Genomic DNA, 26,723 nt, shown 5'->3' with positions numbered 1-26,723 from the left:
GAACAGCTCGTGTGCGGCTCGTTAAGAAGCTTGTGTTAGGCTCGTTAATTTCGTTCGATAAGTTAACGAGCCGAACACGATTGCTCGTTAATAAACTAGTGTTCGGCTCGTTTTGGCTCGAAATACTACTAATTAATTATATATATTTGATGATTAGTATTTTTAAAAATTTTAATTAACTACAAGACTAGAAAGATTTATAATCAATTAAAATTATTAATTAAGAAAATAAAATAAAAATTATTAATTTAGATTCAAATGATGTTTTAATATAAATAATAATTTTTAAATCTTACCCCAATCTTTAACATCTTATGACTACGTGATTAGGGTTATCAAAACGATTTTTTGTCCGTGAACAACTCGTGTTCGGCTTGTTTAGCCAACAAAAACATCGGCTAGGTGTAGGACCAAAAAATAGTATTTAAGTCCTGGGCTGCCCACCACCCATAAAAACTCTTTTGAGAGGTGACATAACACTCCAAATTTTAACATCACATAAAAATATATCCCTCGTGTTTAATTTTATAACACTAAAAATGCTATAAATGTAAATCTCAAACTTCGGGTGTATATAGAAGTCATGTCATGCTTGTAAAATACCAATCTTTTTATTTTTCATTTATAATTGTTGACATGTAATGTTGTTAATTTTTTAGAATTTAATTTAAAAAATAAGTGCAAACGCTTCTTTAATTAAAAACGAATTAGGGCGGGATGTAGGACCCGTTTGGGGCAACTTATTTGGTGCAGCGGCGTTTTGAAAACGCACTTGACATGTTTGGGTAAACTGCGTTTTGACAGCTTATGTGTTTTCAAAACACAGAATTGCAGAAAACGGTGTTTTCACACCGTGCCTATCTAGGTGCAGTGGGAGTTTATTGGCAACGATCTAACTTTTCCAAAAAAATAAAAATTTGTAATAACCTTATTGGCAACGATCTGACTTTTTCAAAAAAATAAAAATTTGTAATAACCACCGCATCTAGCTTATCAGCATATTATTTTTAATCAGTTTATCAGCACATTATTCAATAAACTACACTTGCCCGAAACAAACCCGTAATGTGTACAGCTTTTATTTGAAGCTCGTGTTGACGAGAACTAAGTACTTTATGCACACACATTTCATATTATGACAATGCACGTCATGTAGATCGAATAGCTTTCCTAAATTCAAGAAATTTACTCTCGACATAGGAGACGCTTTAATGAAATCAGTGTTCATAGATCAGAAAATGAATTTGCTACAACATATTTACTAATAAATGGAAAGCAAAACATCAATTATATTGGTTCAGAAAAATGATTTCCTTAGAAAAAAAAGGAAGGTTAATATTAGGGCTGTCAAAACGGCTCGTTGTTCGCGAACTGCTCATGTTTTGCTCGTTAATAAACTAGTGTTCGGCTCGTTTTGGCTCGAAATACTACTAATTAATTATATATATTTGATGATTAGTATTTTTAAAAATTTTAATTAACTACAAGACTAGAAAGATTTATACTCAATTAAAATTATTAATTAAGAAAATAAAATAAAAATTATTAATTTAGATTCAAATGATGTTTTAATATAAATAATAATTTTTAAATCTTACCCCAATCTTTAACATCTTATGACTACGTGATTAGGGTTATCAAAACGATTTTTTGTCCGTGAACAACTCGTGTTCGGCTTGTTTAGCCAACAAAATTATGACTACGTGATTAGGGATATCAAAACGACTCTTTTTTCGTAAATGGCTTGTGTTCGGCTCGCCAAACAAACGAGTCCAACACAAACACACTTTTTGAGCTCAAAATATAAATGAGTCAAACACGAGTTGAGCCTGGGCTTGCTCGTATCATGTTCCTTTACACCCCTAGTTAACATAAATACCACTCAAATCCTTGCATTTACACCAGAAATTTAATTTTTACACAAACACCCCCTTATGCATGAACAAATATTCCATACTTTCACCCTGAAAGGTGAACCAATAACTTTCTAATTTTTTTTTTTTAACAAAAATGACACCTACTAACATATACAGTTGGGTAAGGAGGACTTTGATTGGTTCACCGTATGCATCTCTACCTACAGTAAACATATGCAATAATTTTTCCTTTATCTATACATGAAAAGGTATACTTATCTCATGTATTTATATAACTTTCAAGCACAAACACGATGCCACGTACGTAAAAATTGAAGTTTAGGTGTTAGATATCTAAATACATAGAAATTGAGTGGTATGTATGTAATTATTCCACAAGAAAAACAAAAGTCATAAAGAAAAACACCTGATTGCAAGAAAAGAATATATATATATATATATATATATATAGAAAAACACAAGACTGAGCAACAATTCTGAACAATCCAGATCTGTAGAATGGATCTCTGCATTGCTGACATGTAAAACACAACAAATTTGGATGAGGTTATTAGAAATTACATACTGCTACTAAAATGCAAGGATTTGAAAGACTAAAGTGCAGGCTACATACTCATTTCAAACCACAAACTCTACGGCAGGCGCGCACACACAAATCATACGAACATACCCCTCATAAAAGAAAAGATTAAAAAAAAAACCAACTTCCTCGACCAGGAAAACCCACTGAACTATACAACGAACAGCAATGAAATTAATAACTTCATATACTTGTACAAACAAATAAGGTAGATAGAGAGAGGAGAAGTTGATATTTCAGCCATGTTTAGCTTCACCTGTAGCGATGGACCTGGCTTGAGAAATACGGTTGGCATATATAGTAAACAAACGGAGTTGGGTGCTGCTTAGTCCCTCTAGATAGGGTAAGAAAGCTTTGCCGAGCAAGATGTAGATGTCCACTAGGCAGAACACAACGCCCTGAAGAAAAAATTAGGCTTTCCATTATAAAGATTTTATATGCATACCGCTTAATTATTATGTATTTACATATCTAACAATAAAACTTCAATTTTTACGTAAACTGATATGAAAGATTTGGATGGTAAAAATATAAAAATCAAATTTTAGGTGTTAGATATGCAAATACATAAGAATTGGATGGTGTGTATGTAAATTCCCTTTCCATTAAGAAAACTGTAACATGTACAGTCCAAAAAGCACACAACAGTCCAAAAAGGACACAACTAGCAGCCTGCTTTCTTTTGAGGTGCAAATCACAGTTCTCATGTGATCGGTAGACATAAACTTGATAATAACAGAAGTAGAAATAAAATTAGAGATCTGGCTGCGTTGGAATGGCAAATTACTAATTAAGTCTGAAAAGGAAAATGGGAGGCAAATCAGGCACACAAAAGGTAGAACAAAAGTTTATTGTATGGATCAGTAAAGCTTAAAATTTAATACCATATGGTAATCACAAAATGCCAGTAGACAAAATGTGATAGAGATAAAAGCAAGGGAATATTTATAAAAAGTGGGTCAAGAAGGAAAAAATACATAAATATTGACATGCGAGGACAACGGGATTTTACAAAAGACTAGTATACTAAAACAGCATGGCCAAATGAAATTAAGGTCTTCTCAATTCATAACATGGTATAGAAATGGGGACCACGGAAGTTCTTCCCATCAAATTTAGAATTGGAGCATTCACATGCACCACACAATTCTAATGCATTTACATATCTAACACCTAAATATTCATATTTACAAGCATACCCCTCAAATATTTAATATCACATAAAAAATACCACCAACATCAGTCCATCCCGACCTTTTTGAAAGTTAAATAGACCTCTTCATGCAAACGTTTGTTACACCAAGGTGTTAATAACTGTAAATATCAAACTTGGGCATTAGATATGTAAATATATAAAAATTGCGCGGTACGTATGTAAATTTCACTTTAGAATTATAGAGCTGGTACACCAACACAGAAAACAACTACTAGGGACTGAATAATATCTTAAAATCTGGATCCAGACCACTAGAGTTGATTTATTCTATATGAATATAGATGATTATCCAAATGTCAGTGTTTTAAACTAAAATGGGTTCTTCACAAGTAAGTGTAGGCTATATCAATATACGAGTCGTTATTTAAGTAGAGGGAACAAATACAAACCTTTCTAACATCTATGCTTTGACTTCCAAATGCATCGAAGATAGAAGGAAGAAATGAAGGCAATTGAGACAGCAGCTCTTCTTGCGAAAGGCGGTTTACAAGCTGAATGAGAATATACATAAAAGAAATATTAGTCCCGTGCAGGAAAGCAGATGCATAAGGTCTTAACACAACATTAGCAGTGGTAGTAACAGGTTGAATGAAAACTGTAAAAGTAAACTATAACAATACCGCAAGGGAGTTAAAAATCCTTAAAAGCAAATGAAAGTAAATAACAATGTGATGCAGGGCATCATGATTCTAGCATTCATTGAAATCATGTCACCGAGTCAAGATGGATCATATTGAGAATCCTTCATCATGTCTTCGGCAGCAATCACGTGTGGTGAGGATTTATAAATTAAGTACTTGTGCTATTGAGTTTGAACAAGTAACGTTGTCCATTTGTAATTGGTTTTAGCTGGTTTTATTAATCCAGAGTCATTTGAGATCACTCTACAAGTTTGGTTATCCCCATCCTACCCCAGGAATAGCAATCTCATGACTCGAAGTGTCCTTGGCTGAACAGGCCTAGGGCTTGAGCCAGTTTAACAGGGATTAGTTTAGTGCCGGCCAGCCCTATGTTTTGGTGTTGCCGCCCAATTAAGAGGGGGCCCCGCCTCTCCTACCTATCTATTAGTATTTATATATCTATTAGTTTGGTTTTCAGTTTTGTTGATTCTAAGTTCAGGTTCCTGCGAGGACAGCCGCCGGCATCCTGTTTTCTACTTCGAGGCCCGTATCCGACAAACTAGGCGATGCTCCGGCTGTATCCCCTCTTCCGGTAGTGATTATCTTCTCAAACTTCCACCTCCACCTTCCCTCGTTGCGGCTTGCTAGTTTTCTAGCAACTTTCCATCCGCCTCTCCCTCTGCTTCAGCCCGCAGCCCCTCTTCTCCCCTTTGTGGAATACCGCCAACCTACCATTGCATGTTTTCCCTCCACTGTAAGTCATCCCCTCTGCCGTAGCTCCCCTTATTCCCAATCCTCCATGCCGTAACATCCCCCTCAGCCTATTCCTACCGTTGTGCTCCTTCCCAAGCTGCCTCCAACCCATTTTCCAGCCCCTGCCACCCTTTCTCTGCTGCATACTCTTGCTTTACGTTGATGCGGGGCTCGGGAGAGGACCGACTAGTCCTCAAGAAAGGGGGTTGCCGCCCCCTCCTTCTCTCCTCCTTCCTCTTCCCTCCTTCCTTTTATTTCCTTTCCTTCTTTTCTTACTTTCCTTCCTAGGCTTTTTCTAATTTAAAACATTTGTTGAAACTAAAATCTGATTTTTATTCTTTATTTTAATTTAAAACATTTCCTAAAAACTGAACTCTGATTTTATTCTCCTTCTTAATTTAAATCCTTTCCTCAAATCTAAAATCTGATTACTCCTTATATTAAATCTTTCCTAAGATAGGTTATGTCTTTTTATAAAAAGGAGTGGTTGTGCTTGAGTTAGGGGTTGTTCTATGAAATCAAAATTCAATTTTTCTTAGTATTTTCCCTCTTGCGGCTATATCCGACGTTAAGGTAGTGCTTTGGTTGTCCCTTGTCCTAGTTGGTGATTGTTTCCACGAGTCCGAGTGGTGCTCAAGTTGTAGCTCAACCCCATCGAGATATTTTTCTCTCCATCCATCCTCCCGGTGGTTGTCCTACTTCTTTCACAGCAACCCTCCCTCTCTGGCCTTCCCCGCAGCCGCCAATCCAGCCTTCGACAACATTCCTGCACCTCTATAGTTGCGGTTCGACATCGTTACCATATTCACCCTTGCTGCAACCGCCCAAAAAAACAAAGATCTATTGTTTTCTACAGTTCAAGCTGCCCCCATCGCCTTATCCTCTCTCGTCCTCACTGTCTCAGCCCTCCAACTTCATTGTCGTAGCACACAACGCCTTCACTCTGTTGTCCAACAGCCCCAAACAACAACCAACTGCTGTTTTGACTGCCTCCCCAAGCTGTCTTGCTGTTCAAGTGGCTGCTGATCCCTCCTACCACCTCCCTACAACCGAAACCCTCTTTCCTCAACCACCAACCGCTGTCTAGCAGCCTCTGTCCTCGTCGTCCCCCACGAACGCCTTTTATTGTTTATGTTGTGATGTTTGTTTGATGTCTATTTCCTTCTTTCCCGTATCATGTTTATAATATGTTTGGAATTCAGAAATAATATTTAAGTTTCAGTTGTGGTTTGGGTTAACTCAGGTAACATACGGTCTTCCAATCCGGTTCTCCAGCCACCAACCAGTGTCTAGCCTTCAATCAATTGTCTAGGCCCGCAAATCTGTTGTCCAGCCTCCGGGTACCAGCTGTCCAGTCTCCCGGTACCTGCTGTCCAGCCTTTCCGCCACCCAGCTGCACTTTCCCAACCTTCCAAACAACCCTACAATACTCAACCGCACATTCAAGGGCCTGCACCTCTTTTTGAATGCTCTCTAATACCGAAGTTAGCCGAAATAGTGATAGGTAAACCAAATATTATTGTCGAATACAGAATTCGAGAAAAACAATCACACAAACAGAAATAGAAATAGCAACAGACAATACACAACCATAACTAGGATTGCATGTGCAAGGAGTCTGTTTCCCAGGTTAGGATAGCAGACAAGCTGCCGGAATCGATGCGAGAGGGCTGCTAAGATAAGCAACAGACAAGGAGCGGGTGGTGAGGGGTTGGCAACAGTAAGAAGGAAGGGGAGGAGCATTTGTGAAAACAGGAACAGCAATGGGCGGCTGTCCTTAGGTGTTGGGTTGAAGCATCAAAGCAGCTAGAGTGGGTTTTGGGTAGTGGCAGCTAGTAGGGGGGCAGCGAGACAGCAAGAAAACAGCAGGTGTGTTGTTTTCCAGATGGCAACAGCGATAGGGATAGCTGGACAATGTTCGAAACAGCAAAACGAGAGAGGGAACAGTGGTGGCAGTGAAGGTTGAGGGCAGCACTGCGATGACAGCAAAGTGGGGGGAGGGGAAGGCGATGTCAGCAGCTGGAATTTAACAAAACAACAATTAGAAAGTTGTCCTGAGCAGCTACAACAAAGAAAGCGGATGACAACAGCAAAGAGATGGATGCGGGGACAAGGAAAGTCGGAGATAACGACCCCCGTGGAGATGAGATACCGCGGGAGCTTTGGAAGCGAACCACCATCTCGGAACGAGATACATTCGGAGCACCACTCACCCTTAGATACAACCCTTGAAAAGAAAGTCCTAGACACCGAGGGCTGTCCAGACAAGAACACAAACAGAATTGGTCCTCCAAATCCTAATACAACACATGTGTAGGAAAAAACTAAAAATGAACGGAACAAAAGCTAAAATTTTGTTGAAAACAAAATAAAACATAAAAAGGCAATTCGGCAATGCAAATTCGTGTCGACAGAAGCTGCGGATCGCGATATTTGCAGAACGAAGGTACCGCTACTGCAGTAACATGTGTACACATCACTATCATTTCCTCCATACATTTTCAGCAAAGGCCTATAACTATCTATCAAAAACTATCATCATCCCTTCAGGGTAAGCCATCACTTAGACAGTCTAAAAAGACCTCTAAGTTGGCTCCTTCTGTTTTTTTTTCTTGCTCACCTATTAGCAAGTTTTTATGGGGCCATCCAGTATGGAGATTACTGACATTCATGGTTGAGCAATGTTTAGTTAGGTATTATACAATAGGACTTGTTCATTTTGTCATTTCTCAATTAGTTATCCAAAGAATTTAATTGCTCAAGACCCACTCTCCAAGAATATATAGGTTCCGAGTACAAATACTTAAGTTTTCATCTAATTTTGATTGTTTTATGCAGCCTTATATTACTCCAATTTGAACTATTTTTTATATCATTACTTCAATCAATTCCTTTTGTACTCTATCGACTCAATTTTGGATAAACAGTTTAGTAGATGCTGCTATTGCTAGGCTATATAAGATTTCAGCGGCTAAGACATTGGTCAAGTTGGATTTTACTTCCCCACTAGAGAATGAAATTTAAATTGACTCCCCATCTATTGGCTACTGGAAGAAGGTGAAGTTTGACAGCATTCCTTCTTACTGTGCTTCTCACAAAACTTTTTATAATAATTTCTCATAATGCTTCATGGCATGCCAACAACTAAAAAATCCTAAAAGGAGTAGAGATTTTTAATTATATGAAAACTTTTCTTCTGATACAACAGAGGCAGTTCCAATTACTCATGATTTGGCTTGCACTTGAAAATCTAAATCAAATTTTTGTCCTATATTGGAATATGAAATCAGCGCCTTCTCAGGTTGCCAACCTAACAACTGAGATTGCAATCAAGGCTACTCAAATGATTACAAATCTAGACCCAATCGAGATTTTTGCTCCTAATGGGTGTAGATAGGAACAAGGATACTGCAAACTCTCTTTAAGTTGTTTTTTTCATATAACCTATAATGGCCACCCTTAACTGGACTGGTTTCTCGGTTCTATCTCGCGAACAAAAGATCGACGACCGGACCCCTCTAAAGAATCAAGCATGCACATGCCCCTTTTGCTTTCCACGCTTTACAGCTGCCTCTACACTCCTATTAGAGTGCAAATCATGTTATTCCTCCCACCATTGATCTCTTTGGGATGTCGATTTAAAAGGAACAAAGAAAAGGGCATGCTTATTACTCATTGTTTTGCCCTCTACACCTGCTAATCCTACCACTTCTTCCTCAGGCAGAGAAGCCCCTCCTCGCTTCCACTTCCTAGGCCTTCTAGAACTAAAACTTGTTGTCAACAAGCCTTTCCTCATTGTCCCTCTCCATCAACAATGAGTAATTCTTCTTCTTTCTCCCTTCCTCCATCTTTTTCTTCATTGTCACTTATCATTTCAATGGTTCTATAACTGCAAAACTCTTAGAGCAAGCACCTTCCCATCCATAAGAACTCGCTAGGATTGTCGTCATCAATTATTAGAAAACTGAAGAGACAAGGGCGACTAATTCTTCTTCATACATTCTTTTTTCAAAATTTAATTTGAGAATTTTATACATATTGCTAGTTAATGCTAATACTAAAATTTATTATTTTACTTTATAAACTAGGTTAAGTTATGCGATTAAGTTTATTATTAATAGTTATATCATTTTATAATCATAGTTATTTTCGACCTGACTTAAGGATAGTTTATGCACACTAAATTATATTTGTCATATTTAGCCCAAGTGCTATTAAAGTTTTTGACAATAGAATTGATGAAATTATGATTTAGTTCAGTAGATAAATTGAGTCCATGCAATGGCAATAATTAATCAAAATTGATTGTGGGAAGGTTTTGATTGGTTGCTTCGCATCAATTTTTTTATAGCTAAACAGTTTAGCTATGTTATTTGCGTGCTTGAATTGATCAATAGTTTGTATAGTATACGATTAAGTTGAATCCACCGAACGTTGTTAGTTAAACCTAAAAAAAAAGGACTTTTGTATCGCTTGTCACGAGATAACCATTTATAATTATGAGATAAATGTATCATCCTTTGCTAAGATCATCATTCTTGATCATTATATTAAATTGCTAGATATTTATAGATTGTCAATCTTACCATTGATATTCCATTATTTGTTATGAATATAGGTTAATTGTATTCATAATGAAAAAGAAAGTTGTACGGGTAGCTTTGTCTTAATTTATTGCAATATAAACTCCTGAAAATTGAATTAGATCCTATAATTACAATATTTTTATGCACACTACTTCTGTTAAATGCAATCAATTTTATTCTTGTAATTCATATTTCAATATATAAATACCAGTGATCATACTATTGCTAATACTAATGCTAACTATTTGTCAGTGATGTGTGAAACGTGCATGCTTATTATGATAATTTCCTCAAAGAGATCATAGGATTTTCATAAGAATGGTGTCTTTCATTACTTTAGAATATCACAAAAAATCAATTAAATTTATATATGCACATTTATATTCAAATATTATTATGTAGAGATAAATGATTGATAAGAAATGCACAAAAGTGTACCAGTATATCTGAAGTAATAGCACATGAATAATAGTATAAGAGTGCATGTGTACAGTTTATCATACATATGATCATAAGCATAATAACACTGAAGTCTTTTTAAAACTATGACACACTTCCACTGATGCAATAATACTTTAACTTGACAACTTGATGACATTGATTATAATACTAACACATAATCATTCATGCCCCTTTTATTATCCATGCCTCAATGCTTTATCATTTATTCTTTAATAGATAGAAGTTCCTTGTTGGATAAAAGTTATCAAACTAAACCATATTTTTTCTCATAATAAATTTTATCAGGGAGTTCTATGAACAATCACTACAGGTGCAAATTTTTCAGCAGTAAATTTTATTTTGATATATTTAAGTTTATAAACTAATAAGTATACTTCTATTAAGTTTGGGTGGTTTGCTTATTAATTTCTTTTTTCAATTTCTTTTCTATTAGTTTATTTTATCTCACTAATTGAAATTTACTTATGAAATGAATAACATTTATATTTTTCTTTCTTACTAGTGTGACTTATGTTACTTATCTTGATTTTCCTATGTAAGAGTACAAACAACAGTTAATATCACTTTATCACATTCAGTATTGTTGGGGGGCAACAACTTTGATCCCGAGATTTCACACTTTTAATTCTAACATTTCTAACACTAAAGAGAATAAAGATGAAAAGTGGCATATCCTTCATATAAAATTAGAAAGAAGAATAAAATATAATGCTGCTCTGTGTAAGTATATCAGGTTTCAAGAAATATACTTTAATGTGGTCCCTTCGAGCTCCTCTTCTAATTGTTGGTCCATTTTCATATATTGGCCTTATGAATGCATTTTTTTCCACACTAGCAATATTTTACAATTGCTTCTAGTAGTTATTTAAGTGATTGAAATAAAAGAAAAAATTGCACCAAAAAAAAAAAAAAAAAAAAAAACAGGTGCACCTAAATAGGGTATTACAATGTTTACAAATAAACCCCTAGATTTTTTCGATATTTGCTTTTTACAATAGAACCCTAAATAAGGTCCAATTCTTAATACCCTCCCTCAAGATGGCCGAAATATATCCGGTAAACCCATCTTGTCACATAACCTAGATAAATCTAATGAACTAAGTCCTTCAGTGGGGAAATCAACCACTTGGTCTCCAGTGGCTCCATGACTTGGCTCCATCTCCAGTAGCTCGTTATTAAGTTTTTCCTTGATGAAGAATCTATCAATCTCCACATGTTTTATCGTGATGAACTGGGTTGTTGGCAATGTTGATTGCTAACTTGTTGTCCCACCACAAACTCATTAGAGTTCCTTGGTCTACCTTGAGCTCGACCAACATGGTTCTCAACCACATCATATCAACAACTCTTAAGGTCATGACCCTATACTTTGCCTCTGTTGTTGACCTTGCTACTACAGACTGTTTCTTACTATTCCAAAAGACCAAATTGCCCCGTATGAGCATGCAGTATCCTAAGGTGGATCTCTGTCATCTGCACAACTTGCACAGTCAAAGTTACAAAAGCACTCAATGTCTACATATTTATTCTTCCTGAAGATCAACCCCTTCCTTGGTGCACTCTTTAAGTACCTCAAAATCAGATACACTACATCCATATAGCCCTTCCTTGGATCATGCATGTGGCGGCTCACTAGACTTACTACAAAAGAGAAATCGGGGTCGAGTGTGATGCAGATAGATCAGACAACCCACCAATTACATCTCACGATCAACCGGTTCTCTTACCTTCACTCAGCTTGGCCTTCTGGCCAATTGGAGAGACTACAGATTTGCGCCCAAGCATGTCTGTTTCCGTGAGAACATCTAATACATATTTTCTATGAGACAATACCATCCCCTTGGATCCATGGGTCACTTCAATCTAAAAAAGTATCTGAGCTGTCCAAGATCCTTCACCTCAAATTCATTTTCAAGCCTTACCTCCTCGTTATCGATGATAATGATGTCATCAACATACACGACAAGTATGGTAATGTGACATTCATGTTGTCGAAAGAACCACATATGGTCTGCATTGATTTGTTCATATTTTATGCCCACCATAGTCTTTCTAAACTTATCAAATCAAGCTCGAGGAGACTACTTCAAGTCATACAGTGAATTCCTGAGCCTACACACATTGCCCACTATCTGGACGTTACTAAATCCTAGTCGTATCTCCATATATACCTCTTCTGGTAACTCGCCATGAAGAAATAAATTCTTCACATCTAGTTGGAGTAACCTCCACTCACCATTTACTGCAAAGGTTTCATCATAGCCAATATCATAACTGTACCCTTTCACCACCAATCGTGTTTGTACCGCTCCATCTTCCCTTATGGAGTTTGTTTCACTGTGAAGATCCACTTGCACCCAATTATCTTTTTCCCAGTCGAAAGAGGCACTATCTCCCATGTTCGATTTTTATTGACAGTCCTAAGCTCTTCATGCTTAGCCGCTTTCCACTTGGGATCCTCCCTAACAATCTTTCATCACTTTGGTATAGAGACCGTGTCCAAAGAAGTAATGAATGCACCATGTAAAAGTAATATCATAGAATATTAAACCAAGTAAGCAATGTTATGTTCCACCCAAAACGATCGATAGGATGTCCTACATTGCTACGAGAGGTTCTCGTTAAAGTTGGGGGTTAGAAGAAGAAAGAAGAGGAATCATATAACCCAGGAGTTCTGAGTCTGAGGTGGATAGTGTAAGAGCCTCAAGAGTAGGGGAAGACTGGCTAGCTGACACAAGTGGCATTGCAGGCACCGTTCCCTCATTTTGGTTTATATTCCATGTACACACCCTTAGTTCACTATCAACGTCAATCCCACCACCTCTAGAATCACTCTCCTCTTCTGATTCCTCAACTGATTCATCTCACCTCACAGGACAAGCCATTGAACCCATGTATACCACTCTCTCATCATTGCTACTCACCCAACCTTGTCTCGTATCTCTAGTATCAAGCAGGTCATCGAAGGGTGAGATCACCTTCAAGGTGTTATAAAATTTAAACTCTCTAAATGTCACATCCATGCTCACAATCAATCTCTTCTTTATCAGGTTCCGACAGACATACCCATAGGTAGTAGAATAACATAAGAACACAGACTTCACAGCTCTGGGATCCAACTTCCATACTAATGGTTGTTATCCTTCACAAAACATATACATCCAAACACCTTCAACGGGAGGATCCCACTATTATCTACTTTCAACATCTGACAAGAAGACTACTAATCCAACACCCTCGATGGCATACTGTCGATCAATTGAGCAGCTGTCAAAACTGATTGACCCCATATGTGTTTTGAGATATTAATTGTGAACATCAAGCTTCAAACAACCTCTAGAAGGTGTCTATTCTTTCTCTCAGCTACTTCATTTTGTGTCGGTGTATATGGATAAGTGGTTTGATGTTATATCCCTTGGGCTAAAAAGTATTCTCAAATACTGTTGGTATATTATCTCATTATCAGACATCAATATATTCACTACTACACAATATTGAGTCTGGGCTGTCTTGTGAAAGTCTTTAAAGCAAGCAAACACATCGCCGTTATTTTTCATCAAATATAATTAAGTAACACGACAAAAGCAATCAATAAAGGTCACAAAATATCAATAACAATAATAGAACTTGTAGAACACGCCCCCAAACATCAGAATGTATGAAATGATATAAGAGCTACAAGTAAGCATGACAAACTCACAAGCATCACATATAAGCTTTTGGTTATGTCTTTTCATACAATGACGGATATAATAAACTCAATAAACTAAAATTAGAGTGTCTCATGTGTGTGTGATGCAACAGCAACACATCCTCTACACTCCTCCCAGAATCTCGTAATCTATCACTCTCTACTATGGATGTCAAAGCTGAGTTCATTCCCTCCCAATGCACGTACCAGAGTCCACTATGCCACACTCCAGTCTAAAGTGTTTGTCTCGTCAATTTCTCTTCAAAGATCACCTAAAGAATATCAAAAGAAACAAAACATTTTAATTAGAGAATAATAACACTAATGGATAAAATGTTCACTGGAAAAGAAATAACATGAAAAATCTTGGACATAAACATATAATTGGTGCCCCTCACTATACCCTTACCAACTATAAGTTGTGTTGTATCATCAGTTGTCTGGATACTCTCAGCTACTACTAGGGGAGCATTAAAAAAAAAGTCTTTAGCATTGTCTGGTAGCCCTCTTTTCCACCTTTTCAATGACCACAACCTCCTCCCTGTCCACATCCACATGTCCCTCTTTCCTTATGTGGCTTAGGAAAGGTATTCCTTAGATGCCCGACTTCACCACATTTGTAGCACTTGTGAGTCTTCCCTTGAACACCTATCATACATGAACTCGATGCAGCCAAAACTTATCACACCTAAATGTCCACTCGGCTTAGAGTGTAGCTTCATGTGTCTCTCCTTGGCATCATTGCACCACATCATGTGAAGGGATAGTTGCCTGAGCTAGGAGGATTGATCTCCTCTAATCAAAAGCTAGCTTAAGATGGGTCAAAACTGCATAGTCCTCATTTGTGTAAAGATCTCCCATTTCTTTCACTCTGGATCGCCACATCTAGACATTGATGAGATGTGAACAAGATATGCCTACAACCGCTTCAAATCTATGATGAATTCATGAATCGATCTATCACTCTGTACCATCGCTTCTAATCTGAAACACAATCAAGTGGTTCTTCGTCCTAGCATAAAACCTTTATCAACTTTGCCCAAATGTCCCTCATCTTTCGCATGTCATCTACTAATGAGGCAATTGAAGGAACAATCTAATTAAGAAGCCAAATGTAAAGTAAGATGTGTGCGGTCCTTCATTCATCGTCCTCAACACTGTCACTCTCTGGCTCGACCTTGACTTCTGTAAGATATCCCAGTAGTTTCTTCCCTACTAGCAGCCTTGATCCGACACGGCCAGCTCAGATACGTGGCTAGTCCATCAAACTTCTGATCTACATGAGAGAGATCTAGCTTCACCTGCGTCAGAGTATGCATTGAGGTAGTGATTCTTCTCAAAACGATAACTCTCTGTAAGAGTCCGATCAAGACCATCAAAATCTCAGGATCTATCTTCCCCATATGCACCATCCTTTCCCTCTTGTATCATCAACTTCGCCTGACATTCTCAATCACAAGGATCCAAATCAAGATCACACAAGAATTTCTTCCTCTTCTTGATGCAATCTTGATCTACTTCACTCTCAGGATCAAGATCCTCCTCATTAAACTTTCTCTCTCCTTCCGCTCCAAATGATCTACTTCACTCTCAGGATCAAGATCCTCATTAAACTTTCTCTCTCCTTCCGCTCCAAATGTCGAACGAAAAAGTAACGCATATCTCACTGTTCGTTCATTTCCGTAGCTCCCCCGTCATTGCAAAGTACTGCTCCACTCATCCATCTCACAACAAACCGCAGAAGTCCTCTCCTACCTGAATCCCTCGCGATACAATCAAAAAAGCAGTTTCGGGATCGCAGCCTGCAAAGAACCATTCATGATCAAACCATATGAGACAGCCGCGCTGGCAAGGTGACAACATTACTGAACCTGCGATACAGTCGCAATCTGGGAGCGAAGACATGTGCGAACCCTGTGATACAATCACACTAGGAAGGCGACAACGTGACTGAAGTTGTGATAATGTCGCGATTTGGGAGTGAACCCTTCATGACCAAACCCTTTATGACCGAACCCTACGAAACAGTCGCTAGGAAGGTGTAGATAATCGCGATCTAGGAAGGCGAGACGAGAGGCGGCTAGGTCAGGCTCTGATACCAAAAGAAAGAATTGCTAAAAGAAAGTCTCTTAAGCACATTCGTAACATGGGCTTAAGTAGGGTATTACAATGTATACAAATAAACACCTAGACTTATTCAATTCTCTTTTTACCAATAGAACACTAAATAAAGTCCAATTCTAAACAGATGTATATTATTTTCCTTTATAAATAGTTATTATATGTTAAATTCTCTTCATTTAACCTAAAAATGTGTCACTTTGTCCTTGGAAGCAAATTAAATGAAAATAAAAATATATAAGAATACTTGTCTGATAGCAGTTATTTTGCAAGTATTTGGTGCTTGGAGATCGAATTAATGACATAATTGGCCAAGTGATTTGACTCTTCATAAACGATTGTAATATGGACAATACATGCTCGTGACATGAGACTGAAAATGATTTAATTTGCATCATTAGAACGAAAGCACCATAACCATCAAAAAGGTCTCATTGATAAACGTTTTAAAACATAATCTAATTACTACTAGTTAATTATAAAGCCGTGGATTAAAAGTTAACATGTAATCATCTCATTGAATCATCACACACATGAAAATACTGGTTTAACAGAAAAAATAGAAAATAATATTTATTCAAGGATATAGAATATTTAAGTTGTTTAAAATCCATCATAAATGACGCCTGATTAAAGCATAGAAGGTTATGTCATAACAACATGAACACACAACATTAAAAACTCAAAATTGGATTTTATAACTGGATTGCTAAAATCCGGTCTTCATTTTGATCATGTTCGTGATGCTTAAATGCATGGTAAAAAAATTAAAAATTCATTTAATATATAAATATATATATTTTTTAAAAAAAACCCAAGTGCTAATATATTAAAGAAGAAAAGGTAAAAATATATTGTATGAGATGGCCTAAAAGAAGGTCCAACTCACACAATACAACACACACAAGAACCCAAAGAAACAAAGATACATAAAGATAAAAAACTAAAAAACCACCAACTGGCGCAAAAATACTAGGGACGTCCAACTTTAGTCCTTCCTCTGTCTCTAGTTCTCGGAAGGGAGCCAACTAACAAATTTGTAAGGTGCGTACCATTACCCGAAGTAACCAAATTATCATTCATCAGATTTCTGAGCTCAAGTATGTCTCCATTCTTCTTCTTCCTCCTGGATGTGTAGACCTGTCATTCCTCATCCGAGGATTGACTCATCTTATTAATGGATTGATACAAAGGTGGTCGCATAGGTGTAGGACGTTGCACATCATGATCCCCTGAGTCTGAGTAGCATCGACATCTTTCTGGACCTGATGAGATGGTATAGAAACAACAAAATTATTTTCACTTGTAATATGAGTGATAGGATCTAGGGCAGGCGGAGTCTGAAGAATCTCCCTCGCCTCCACGATAGGAGGTTCCAAAAACGGGGGAGCTACAGTGAATGGTTGATATATAGCCTGCGGGAATAGTGACGTCTTCAGGTGTATCCATTTGATGATCGATAGTGTCAATAACTTGGAGCTGATCAGGAGGAGTTGGAATCACTGCCTCTAGCGTAGCACTTTGTTTTTTTGGTATGAGGTGAGGATGTAAATGATGACATTGAAAATTGGAGTGGTCGAACATACGACAGTTTGAATAATATGAAGGAAAAGACTCAATCTCTACCTTCTGCCAATATCCCATGATGTGTGCCCAACAAAATTTCCTCAGAAGCGGAAGAAGTAATATTTCTTTCAACAAGTACTTTGGCTTCAGATAGACGGGAAAAATTAAAAGTTGGAATCTTCGTCTTGAGTGGCTTACCATAAGCTAAGACAATAAAATACAACATATTTTGAGAAAAATAATGAAATTTCAGACCAGGAATGCGAATCCAAACCGCATTGATTGGTGGTTCCGTCTGTGGGTCAAAATTCACAAACCATTTCATAATCTTCATCGCTCTGTTATCCAATCCAAACTATCATTCTAGCAAATAAGAGTGTGTAATCTTCTTCGTTACAAATTTGAATAAGAATGTCTCTCATATAATATTCCAATTTTTCACTCCCCAACAAGGTGCATAAGTTCAAATTCCTTCCGAATAAGCTCTATTTTGGGTTAACCATATAGAAATTTCCCAACCAAGTTCAGACGACAAGAAGTAGCAAGTTGAATACCTTCAGCTTTTATAAAAAGGATGGTAGGCTTCTCATTCTGCTTACCAGGTTTCTTGATGTCTTCCACCCACTTAAACGAAAGAGGGAAAATAACACAATTTAGGTGTACCTGAGGCGTGGACACCTGCAAGAGCAGCTGCATACGATATGTCTGAAGCCATCCAGTGTGCGTTAAGAAAAAAACACGGGAAAAATTGCGTCGACCGAAGCTGAAAAGGAGAACACGCAAGAACAGCAGAAATTGCGAGATGTATCCGCGAGACTGGAATCCGCGCAACTCGCGAGAAGACGAGCGGAGAGCTCCCGAGTCGTAAAGGCTCACGAGACGTGAAGACGGGAGACGAGCTATGCCGCAGAGCAAAACTCGAGAGACCGGGAGATGGGGAGACAAAACAGAATAAGGCGCGAAGACGCCGGAGAAGCAGCGAGGCCGTAACAGTTGCTAGGGTTCGCTTGGGCCGAAAAACTAGCAGAGCCGAGCTTTCACTCTGCTAGAGTTTTGTCATTATGGCGAAACCTGATATTTCTTTGTTGATTTGCTCTTCGTCGTGCTTCCTCTTCGTCGCGCTTCCTCTACATCGTGCGGTGTCGGCTCCTTCGTCGACGGTCATTTCGGCTCTTTCATGCTCGAAGAAGACGAGGTTTGTGCATCGTGCGGCGTCGCTTCTTTGTCGTGTGTCTTCGGTTGTCAGCTGCGGCTCTGGGCTCCTCTCCTGCGGCTCTATTTTCTCGGCTCCATCTCCTGTTGCACTCGCATTTGTCCCCTGCCCGTATGTGAGCTACTTGCAATCCAGACTCAATCCCTGAAGCTTGACACTGTTCAACTCCCTGTTCCATGGCTACTGCTCCTTCTCAACCACCGACTACTTCAGTTTTAAACCTTGGGAAGTCTTCTTTTGTTGATATGGTTGGCTCTATGGGATCAGATCAGGTTTTTTCTCAAGTTTACCACAAATCAATCAAAGGCCAGGAGGACTGCAACCTTTCCAAGAAGACAGGTAAGAAGAGTGGTAAACTGGCTTTGTTCTTCTCAAATGTTGAAGTTTCCAACCTGGTTAACAAGTTTAAATTCACCCTCATTGGGAAATTCCAATCGGGACATTCCAAAATGGAAATCATCCGAAAGGCTTTTGAAAATCTCAAACTATTGGGACTCTGGAAGGTTGGTCTCTTTGATGAGAGACATGTGATGATACAATTACCTAAAATGTAAGACAATATTAATATTTTCCAAAAATTTTATGACAATAGAAGAAAAATATATGAAAAAGCTTAAGTGTTCTTCTGAATTTGACCATAGCCAAGAACCGCCTATAATACCAATCTGGCTTAAACTACATGGGCTAAAGTTGCACTACTTCAAACACCAAGTCCTTTATTCTACTGGAGCTGCACTAGGTAGATCTATGAAATTGGATACATCAGCCTTCAATCTAACCAAGCCTTCGGTTACAACAATTCTTATTGAAAGGGATATCACCCTCCCTGATGTGGACGAAATATGGTATGGTACTGCCCACAATAAGTATTGGCAACCAATTGTCGCAGAAAAAAGACCCTACTACTACAATCACTGTAAACTGTTTGGGCACACACCTGTCAAATGCTTCAAGCTTCAACCACCACATTTGAGATCGGCAGGTCCTAACAACATCCATGGGGAGGAAAATATAGCAGACGCTCTTAATCTTTCATAAATGTTGAATGAGAATTTGACTAATAAGGCTACTCTTCATCAACCAGACCAGCAACTTCCGCCTACTGTTGTTGAGGCAGTTCTTCCTCAGGTCACAAATACTACGAATTTTGTTATAACAGATGCTAAACAAAGTGTCTTAGAACCACTTATTGTGAGAGAAGAGGGTACTCAAGTTCTGAAGGAGTGTCAGGATCAAGGTGTGCTGCATGTTGAGTCAAATAAGCAGTTTACTTCCATCAAAGATCCACCTATTTATCAGACGGAATTACCTCTGGCAGATGATTGACAGTTTTACAAATCTAAGAAGAATAAAAAAGGAATGTCACATCTCAGTAATTATCAGGATGATTGTATCATAGTTTCGGGCGGCAGCCCACATCTCAGTATGTTGCTGGACTCCCTCCCTAGATCCAGGGGAAGGGAAAGCGGTATATCCACCGACTACACCCACCATGATTAGAAGTTTTCTTTTTGTTATATTTTGGGGAATACGTGTAGTTGTAAACCCAAAAAGACTAACATATTAACTAAAAAGAAAAATACAGATACAATGTGTGGGAGGGTCCAAGCATGGCACCCTGCCAACACAATAACCACAAATGATTCCAAAACTAGAAAAAACAAAAAAAGTACATTAGAGACTTAAAGAAAATGTCTAAAAGTGCCGAAATACAAAATATCAGGTGGCTAAAGAGCGACCCAATTTGGTCTTGCATCTATCTCTAGTTCTAAGGAAGGAGCAAGCTAATAAATTGGTAAGATGATTGTCATTGCCAGTAATAACCAATGTATCATCAAATATGTTCCCGAGCTAGAGTCGGCCTCCATTCTTCTTCTTCCTCCTGGAATAGGTCTGTCATTCCTCATCTGAAGATTGGCTCACCTGATCTTGGTCTAAAGTGTGTTGGAGATGTGCAGGTTGTTGAACATTAGAAGTAACTACAAATTGTACTGATTGGTCTGTTATTGGATCAAAGGAGCACTCTCATGTGACTTGGCATATAAGTGAGTCTTCTTAAATAACAGTGAGTGGTATAAGCACAACTGGATTTGTAGCTGCAGTATGGTAGTATTCGTTAGGAACTGCAGTGTTAGAAGAAGGATCAGGTTGCATCTTCTCAACGGGGATGACAGGTGGCTGATTTTTAGCAATATTCAGCCTTAAATGAGGATGCAAACGATAGCAAATAATAGATCTATGGCCAAACATACTGCAATGAGAGCAATAAGGAGAGTGTGATTCTATTTCAACCTTTTGTCAATACCCGTTGTGAGTGGTTCCAATCCATATCTCATCCGAAGCTGGTTGAGTGATATCTCTCTCAACTAACACACAAGTAACAGAGGGTCTGGTGACAGCAAGCGTAGGACTATCAACCTTGAGAGACTTATCATAAACAGTTGCTAAGAGTAGAGAATTTTCAAGTCGAACATATGTAATTTTAACCCCATAAACTTTATCCAAACTGGAATGATAAGGGACTCTGCTTTTGAATCAAAATCAATAGTCAACTTCATAATTTTCATATAACGGTTGTCGATTTCGATAATTTTTTGAGAAAAATGGATGTGTAATCGTCATCGTGAGATAACTAAATCAGTATGTGTCGACCGTCAAGTAAATCAATATTCCAACTGCCCAACAACTTCATAACATCAAATTCTTTTCAAATGATCTCAAGTTTTGGGTGACCATAAAGAAATTTTCTCACTAGAGCAAAACACCACGACTGCGAGAGTATTGGTTTCAACCTCTTGAGAATAAGAGCAGATTTCCTATTTTTTTCCTAGTTTTTTAATAAAGGTGTGATTGCCAACACCTTCAAGAGCCTTGTGAAATGATTGAGAACATTGCAAGATTTATCCATACGAAAACCAGTCTCTGAATCTGAAAGAGAAGCACGAGTAGGAATAGAGTGGTCGCCGGCAAGTGCAGTGGCATAGGAATGTATTGTCGATGCCATCTCCACCGACAAGATGATCTGTCGGGCAGGCAACGAGGACGTCGTCTGAACTAGCGAAGTGGGAAGGAGTCGTCGTCGGCCAACAAGGACGTCGTCTTGAAGGAAATGTGAAATCGCTTCGTCTAATAGCGAAGTCGAGTCGTCTGGAAGCTGCAAAGAAGGTGTCGTGCAGGACGCGAGCCGTGACAGCAGGCGTCTTTGAAAAAGAGACGACGCGAGCGAGCGTCGACAACAAGGAGGTCTACGAGTCGAGAAAGCTGTGAGGAAGCGAGAAAATGAGGAAGTCACTGCCAGAAATCGCCATCTGCCGAAACCCTAGCAGAGCCCACAGCCGTAGAATAATTTCCAAGGGTTTATTTAAACTATTAGCAATGTTAGCTAGAAAGAAAAATTATATGAATTTGTGATTGCAAATGATTAATTAAGATACAGTTGCGTAATTTATCTAACAAATAAACATGATGCATTGAGAATTTTTTTAACAAAATTGTAAAATATATTCCCATAGCATAATATATTTGACTTTTAATATCAAACAGGAATATGGAGAACTAAGAGAGTTTGAAATTAAATTATTTAAAATTTTAGAATTATTTCCAAGGGTTTATTTAAACTATTAGCAATATTAGCTAGAAAGGAAAATTATATGAATTTGTGATTGCAGATGATTAATTAAGATACAATTGCGTAATTTATCTAGCAAATAAACATGATGTATTGAAAATTTTTCTAACATAATTGTAAAATATATTCCCACAGCATAATATATTTGACTTTTAATATCAAAAAAGAATATGGAAAACTAGAGGAGAGTTTGAAATTAAATTATTTAAAATTTATTTTATATATATATATATATTGATCACTGCTACAAAACTAGAATTATTTCCAAGGGTTTATTTAAACTATTAGCAATATTAGCTAGAAAGGAAAATTATATGAATTTGTGATTGCATATGATTAATTAAGATACAATTACGTAATTTATCTAGCAAATAAACAAGATGCATTGAGACTTTTTTAACAAAATTGTAAATTATATTCCCACAGCAGAATATATTTGACTTTTAATATCAAAAAAGAATATGGAGAACTAGAGGATATTTTGAAATTAAATTATTTAAAATTTATTATGATTAAAAATGAAATTATGATGAGGGGCTTCACCCGCGCCCGCTCCCGCGTCTACTGACACGGGTCTTCTCCCGCACCTCCTCTCGTGACTTTGAGCGGGATCTACTACTCTCGCTCCTACCGCCCCACTTCCCTTTTTGATTTCTACCTATTCTATCTCACTTGTCTATTTCTTACCTATTTTACTTCTTGCCTACTCTATCCACTAATCCCCCTTATATATATGTGATGTTTGCTTAGGTTACAGAGAGTTTTTGCTTATCTCTAGTTTCAGACTTCTATCTTCGGCATGTTTCCCTTTTGCTTATCTCCCTTTTCGGATGGCAAAAAGATGCTCCGACTGTAACTCGTCTGAGGTGGTGAGTATCTTCGTTTTTTCTCCTCTTCATGCTATTGTCCGGCCACCACACAAGCCATCTGGCCCCACTTCCTACTATCGTCCAGCGACCCAGCTGCCTCCTGGCCACTGTACAAGCCTTTCGGGCCCCCTTCTTGTTGTCGTCCAGCAATCCAGCTACCTCCAAACCGCCGTACAAGCCTTTCGGTCCCTTTTCGTACTACTGTCATTGCTTCCACCCACCTTCCAACAACCGCACCGGCCTTCCAGTCCTTTTCTTGTTGTTGGCCAGCCCCTAGCACCGATTCTTGTTGTTGTCCAGCCTCCAACACTAACTCCTGCAGTTGTCCAGTTAACCGCCTCCTCTCCTGTTCCTTTCTATGCCACCACCGCCACTTGCTACCAGCCTACTCCTAGCAAGCCACCCTCACTCCTCCGTAATCCGGCACCGCAGCTCCGGGTTGTCAAACACCTTCCAGCACGACTGTCACTTCTATCCCTCCCTTTCAGGCCTGCCACTCTCCACAAGAGAGCCTTTTTTGTGTTTTGTGATATTTTTTTTCTTGTTTTGCAGTGTCGTCGTCGTCATTTGTTGTTTACATGTTTGTGTTGTTTTATGTTGAGGATTTGTCGTTGCGGTTTGGAATTCAACAATAAAATATGTCGTTTGACCGTAGTTCGGGTTAACTACGGTATCAGATTAGATATAACTTTTGAATATTACAAAACTCACAAAGAATAAAGTTACAAGAAAAAATTTGAGCTTCACTAGAAGTAGATTGATTTATGTAAGAAGATTGTAAACAACATTAACAAAAAAACCTTTGTACCACTAAGTGGAATCAAGTAAATGAATCTATTATCTTTATTGTGTCCTACTGAGCAACATATTTTCATTTAATTCTAATAAATTTAGATCATATTTTATACAGCATGCCCAAGCCTTTCTAAGTCTATCTCTATTTTTCTACACAAAATTAAAATTCAAAACACGTACTCTTCTAACATGGTCAATAGATGGTCAATGTTTAATGTGACCAAACCATCTAAGACGACTCTCTCTAATCTTGTTCGTCATTGGAGCTACTCCAATCCTTTCACGGATATATTCGTTTCACACTTTGTCTCTAAGTGTAAAGCCACTCATTCACCTGAGCATTCTCATCTCTGTAACACTTAATTTTTAATTTCTCTTATACAAGCCAACATTTTGCACCATAAAGCATTGCTAGTCACCATCATCTTATAAATTTTCCTCTTTTAAGTCTAAGTTGTAATTTTCTATCAGACAATAGGCCCGAAGCATTCCTTCACTTCAAGCATCATAACTTGAATTCTACTAATCCCCATCTATATCACCATCACTTTGAACCATAGACTCGAGATATCTAAAATCTTCATTTCTTTTAACAACTTGATCACTAATTATAACAACCCCGCCCCTAGATCAACTACTACTAACATTACATTCCATGTATTCAGTTTTAGATTTACTCAAACAAAACTCTTTAGATTTTAAAGTGGACATCAATAAATCAAGTTTTTCCTAAAGTCACTCTTACTAGAGATCCGACAAATAATTTAGCATTGATCATTACTATCGTCAAGGATGTTCATACCACTTGAATCTGAGACGCTTTCTGATTGAGAGGAAACTCTTATGAAAAGTGCAAACAAACATTTCAAATCATATTTTCTAGGAGATCAGAAAGGATAAAAAAAAGTATTGTCTCTCCAATATTCATTAAACTTCAGGCAAGGCTGTATAAATGAGTTTATGATGCAGCTCTTCACCTATTAAATGAATATTTTATACTTTGGCACGGCATCATTATATGATTTTTTTGGTTTTACATTGTAATATAGCAATTCACTATAATTATTGCTTGTGCACTCATTTTCATTATTTGGTTATAATAATTTTCTTTAGACACACACATATATAGAGACGGAGAGCAGACCTTGGTCAAACAGTTGATGCAAGTAACAAGCATGTTCTCATCATCACTGACCAGCAAAGGCACAATAACCTGCAAATAGGAAAACACAAATTACTTAAAAAGAAAAACCCATCGGAATTATGACAGAGAACGTTGAATGATGAAAAAAATATTTACACCGGAATAGAAAAGAAATAAAAAAAGTTAATGAATAGAAAAAGTGGTAAATCGGCACATACAGAAAGACATCTACAGGTGTCATACTGGGCCAGCACAATTGACAAGCATTGTTGTGCTTCATTTGAAACCTGTATGGGATAAATAGCTAAGAAGCAAACACACAACAAAAGAATCCGAAGAAGCCGAAGAAGATGACACCTTTGCAACTGAATCATTAGCCGCATGAAGTAACTTTTCAATGACAACTTCAACTGAATCTTCCATCGCCTCTTTCTACCGAAAGTTGTTAAATAGAACAAACAGCAACCATGAAATAAATAAAAAATACAAACAAAATTTCATTTGTGAAGGGCTGAATGTTACCTGGTGGATGAGCATTTGAAGTAACAAAGAAAGAGCAACCTCCCTTATAGAAGAATCGTAATCATTCAAAACATCAAATACAGCGGATAATATTTGATTGAAGTACTGCAGACATAAAATCAGCTGTCAACTAAGGCATCCTCACATTAGTAAAACATTAAAGGTTCACCGAATCCAAACCACTAATATTAAGGAATCCGAATATGGTAAAACTTAATGTAGCAAAACACTAAAAATGATGCCTTGGTGCATAATTATGTCTCATGTACAAATTGAAATGAATGAGTTGGAGATGCAAATCTGTACGCAATGTAAAGACCTAATAATGTGTCACGAAAAAAAAAAAAAAAGGGACAACAGCTACAACAAACATGAATAATGAACCACAACCGTAAATATGAACCTCTTATTCAAGTTTTCGTTGTTTAACGATGGCAATACTAACTTAAGGATAAAAAAAGTGTCCGTTGCTTGATGCTGACTGAAAATATTGAGAACCATAAGTTTATTAAAAATCATCTGTCTTGACATAAACAGACATAAACATTCCATAACTACCAACTGGCATTACATAGTATATAATACTAGAGATAAACAGCATCCATACCGAAGTTAACCCAAAACCCAACAGTGAAAGTAAATTTTATCATGAAAAAGCAAAACAAGATTACAATCAACAACCTTGAACTAGGAAAAACACGGCATAAACAAAAATACCCTGCTAGGGTGAAGTGGGATCATAGCAGTGGCTAGGGGAATAGTGGTTGGAGGGCTATCCAGCAATCAAACAGCCGGCTGAGCAGAGGCAAGGGGATTGGGATGAGTGGCATCAGGCTAGACACGCTGCAGGAGGTGGCCGCAGCAAGCAAAGATGTTTAAGAAAGGCGTGGCAGTAGCAAGGAAGTGGTTGGGAGGGGCGACAACAGCAAGTAGAAGGGGGCAGAGAGGCAGCAACAAGAAGCCAAGGAGAATAGTGTCAGAAATAGGTGGGGATAATCACTAAAACACAACAAATAATATATATATATATATATATATAGTTTTCTTATTTTTGCAATGATAAAAAAGTGTTCTATATTT

General features: G+C 37.7%; 1 protein-coding gene across 2 annotated transcripts in view; it reads right to left on the bottom strand.

Moving 5' to 3' along the window:
• Positions 1 to 2,363: 2,363 nt before the first annotated feature.
• Positions 2,364 to 26,723, bottom strand: part of LOC110021148 (CLIP-associated protein-like) — a 69,578-nt gene continuing 45,218 nt past the window's right edge. The window contains exons 16-21 of one of the 2 annotated variants that reach the window (XM_020719521.1): positions 25,644 to 25,748; positions 25,479 to 25,553; positions 25,340 to 25,408; positions 25,122 to 25,190; positions 4,063 to 4,164; positions 2,364 to 2,855 (exon numbers count right to left, since the gene is read on the bottom strand). In XM_020719521.1, coding sequence (XP_020575180.1) covers positions 2,694 to 2,855; positions 4,063 to 4,164; positions 25,122 to 25,190; positions 25,340 to 25,408; positions 25,479 to 25,553; positions 25,644 to 25,748 — 582 coding nt within the window. In that variant the 3' untranslated portion in view covers positions 2,364 to 2,693. Of the gene's footprint in view, positions 2,856 to 4,062; positions 4,165 to 13,763; positions 14,058 to 25,121; positions 25,191 to 25,339; positions 25,409 to 25,478; positions 25,554 to 25,643; positions 25,749 to 26,723 lie in introns of those variants that run through there. The other variant, XM_020719523.1, reaches the window with a different exon arrangement.

This window comes from Phalaenopsis equestris, unplaced genomic scaffold (assembly GCF_001263595.1).
Source record: "Phalaenopsis equestris unplaced genomic scaffold, ASM126359v1 Scaffold000123, whole genome shotgun sequence".
Lineage (NCBI taxonomy): Eukaryota > Viridiplantae > Streptophyta > Magnoliopsida > Asparagales > Orchidaceae > Phalaenopsis > Phalaenopsis equestris.
This window is presented reverse-complemented; position numbering and strand designations above follow the sequence as displayed.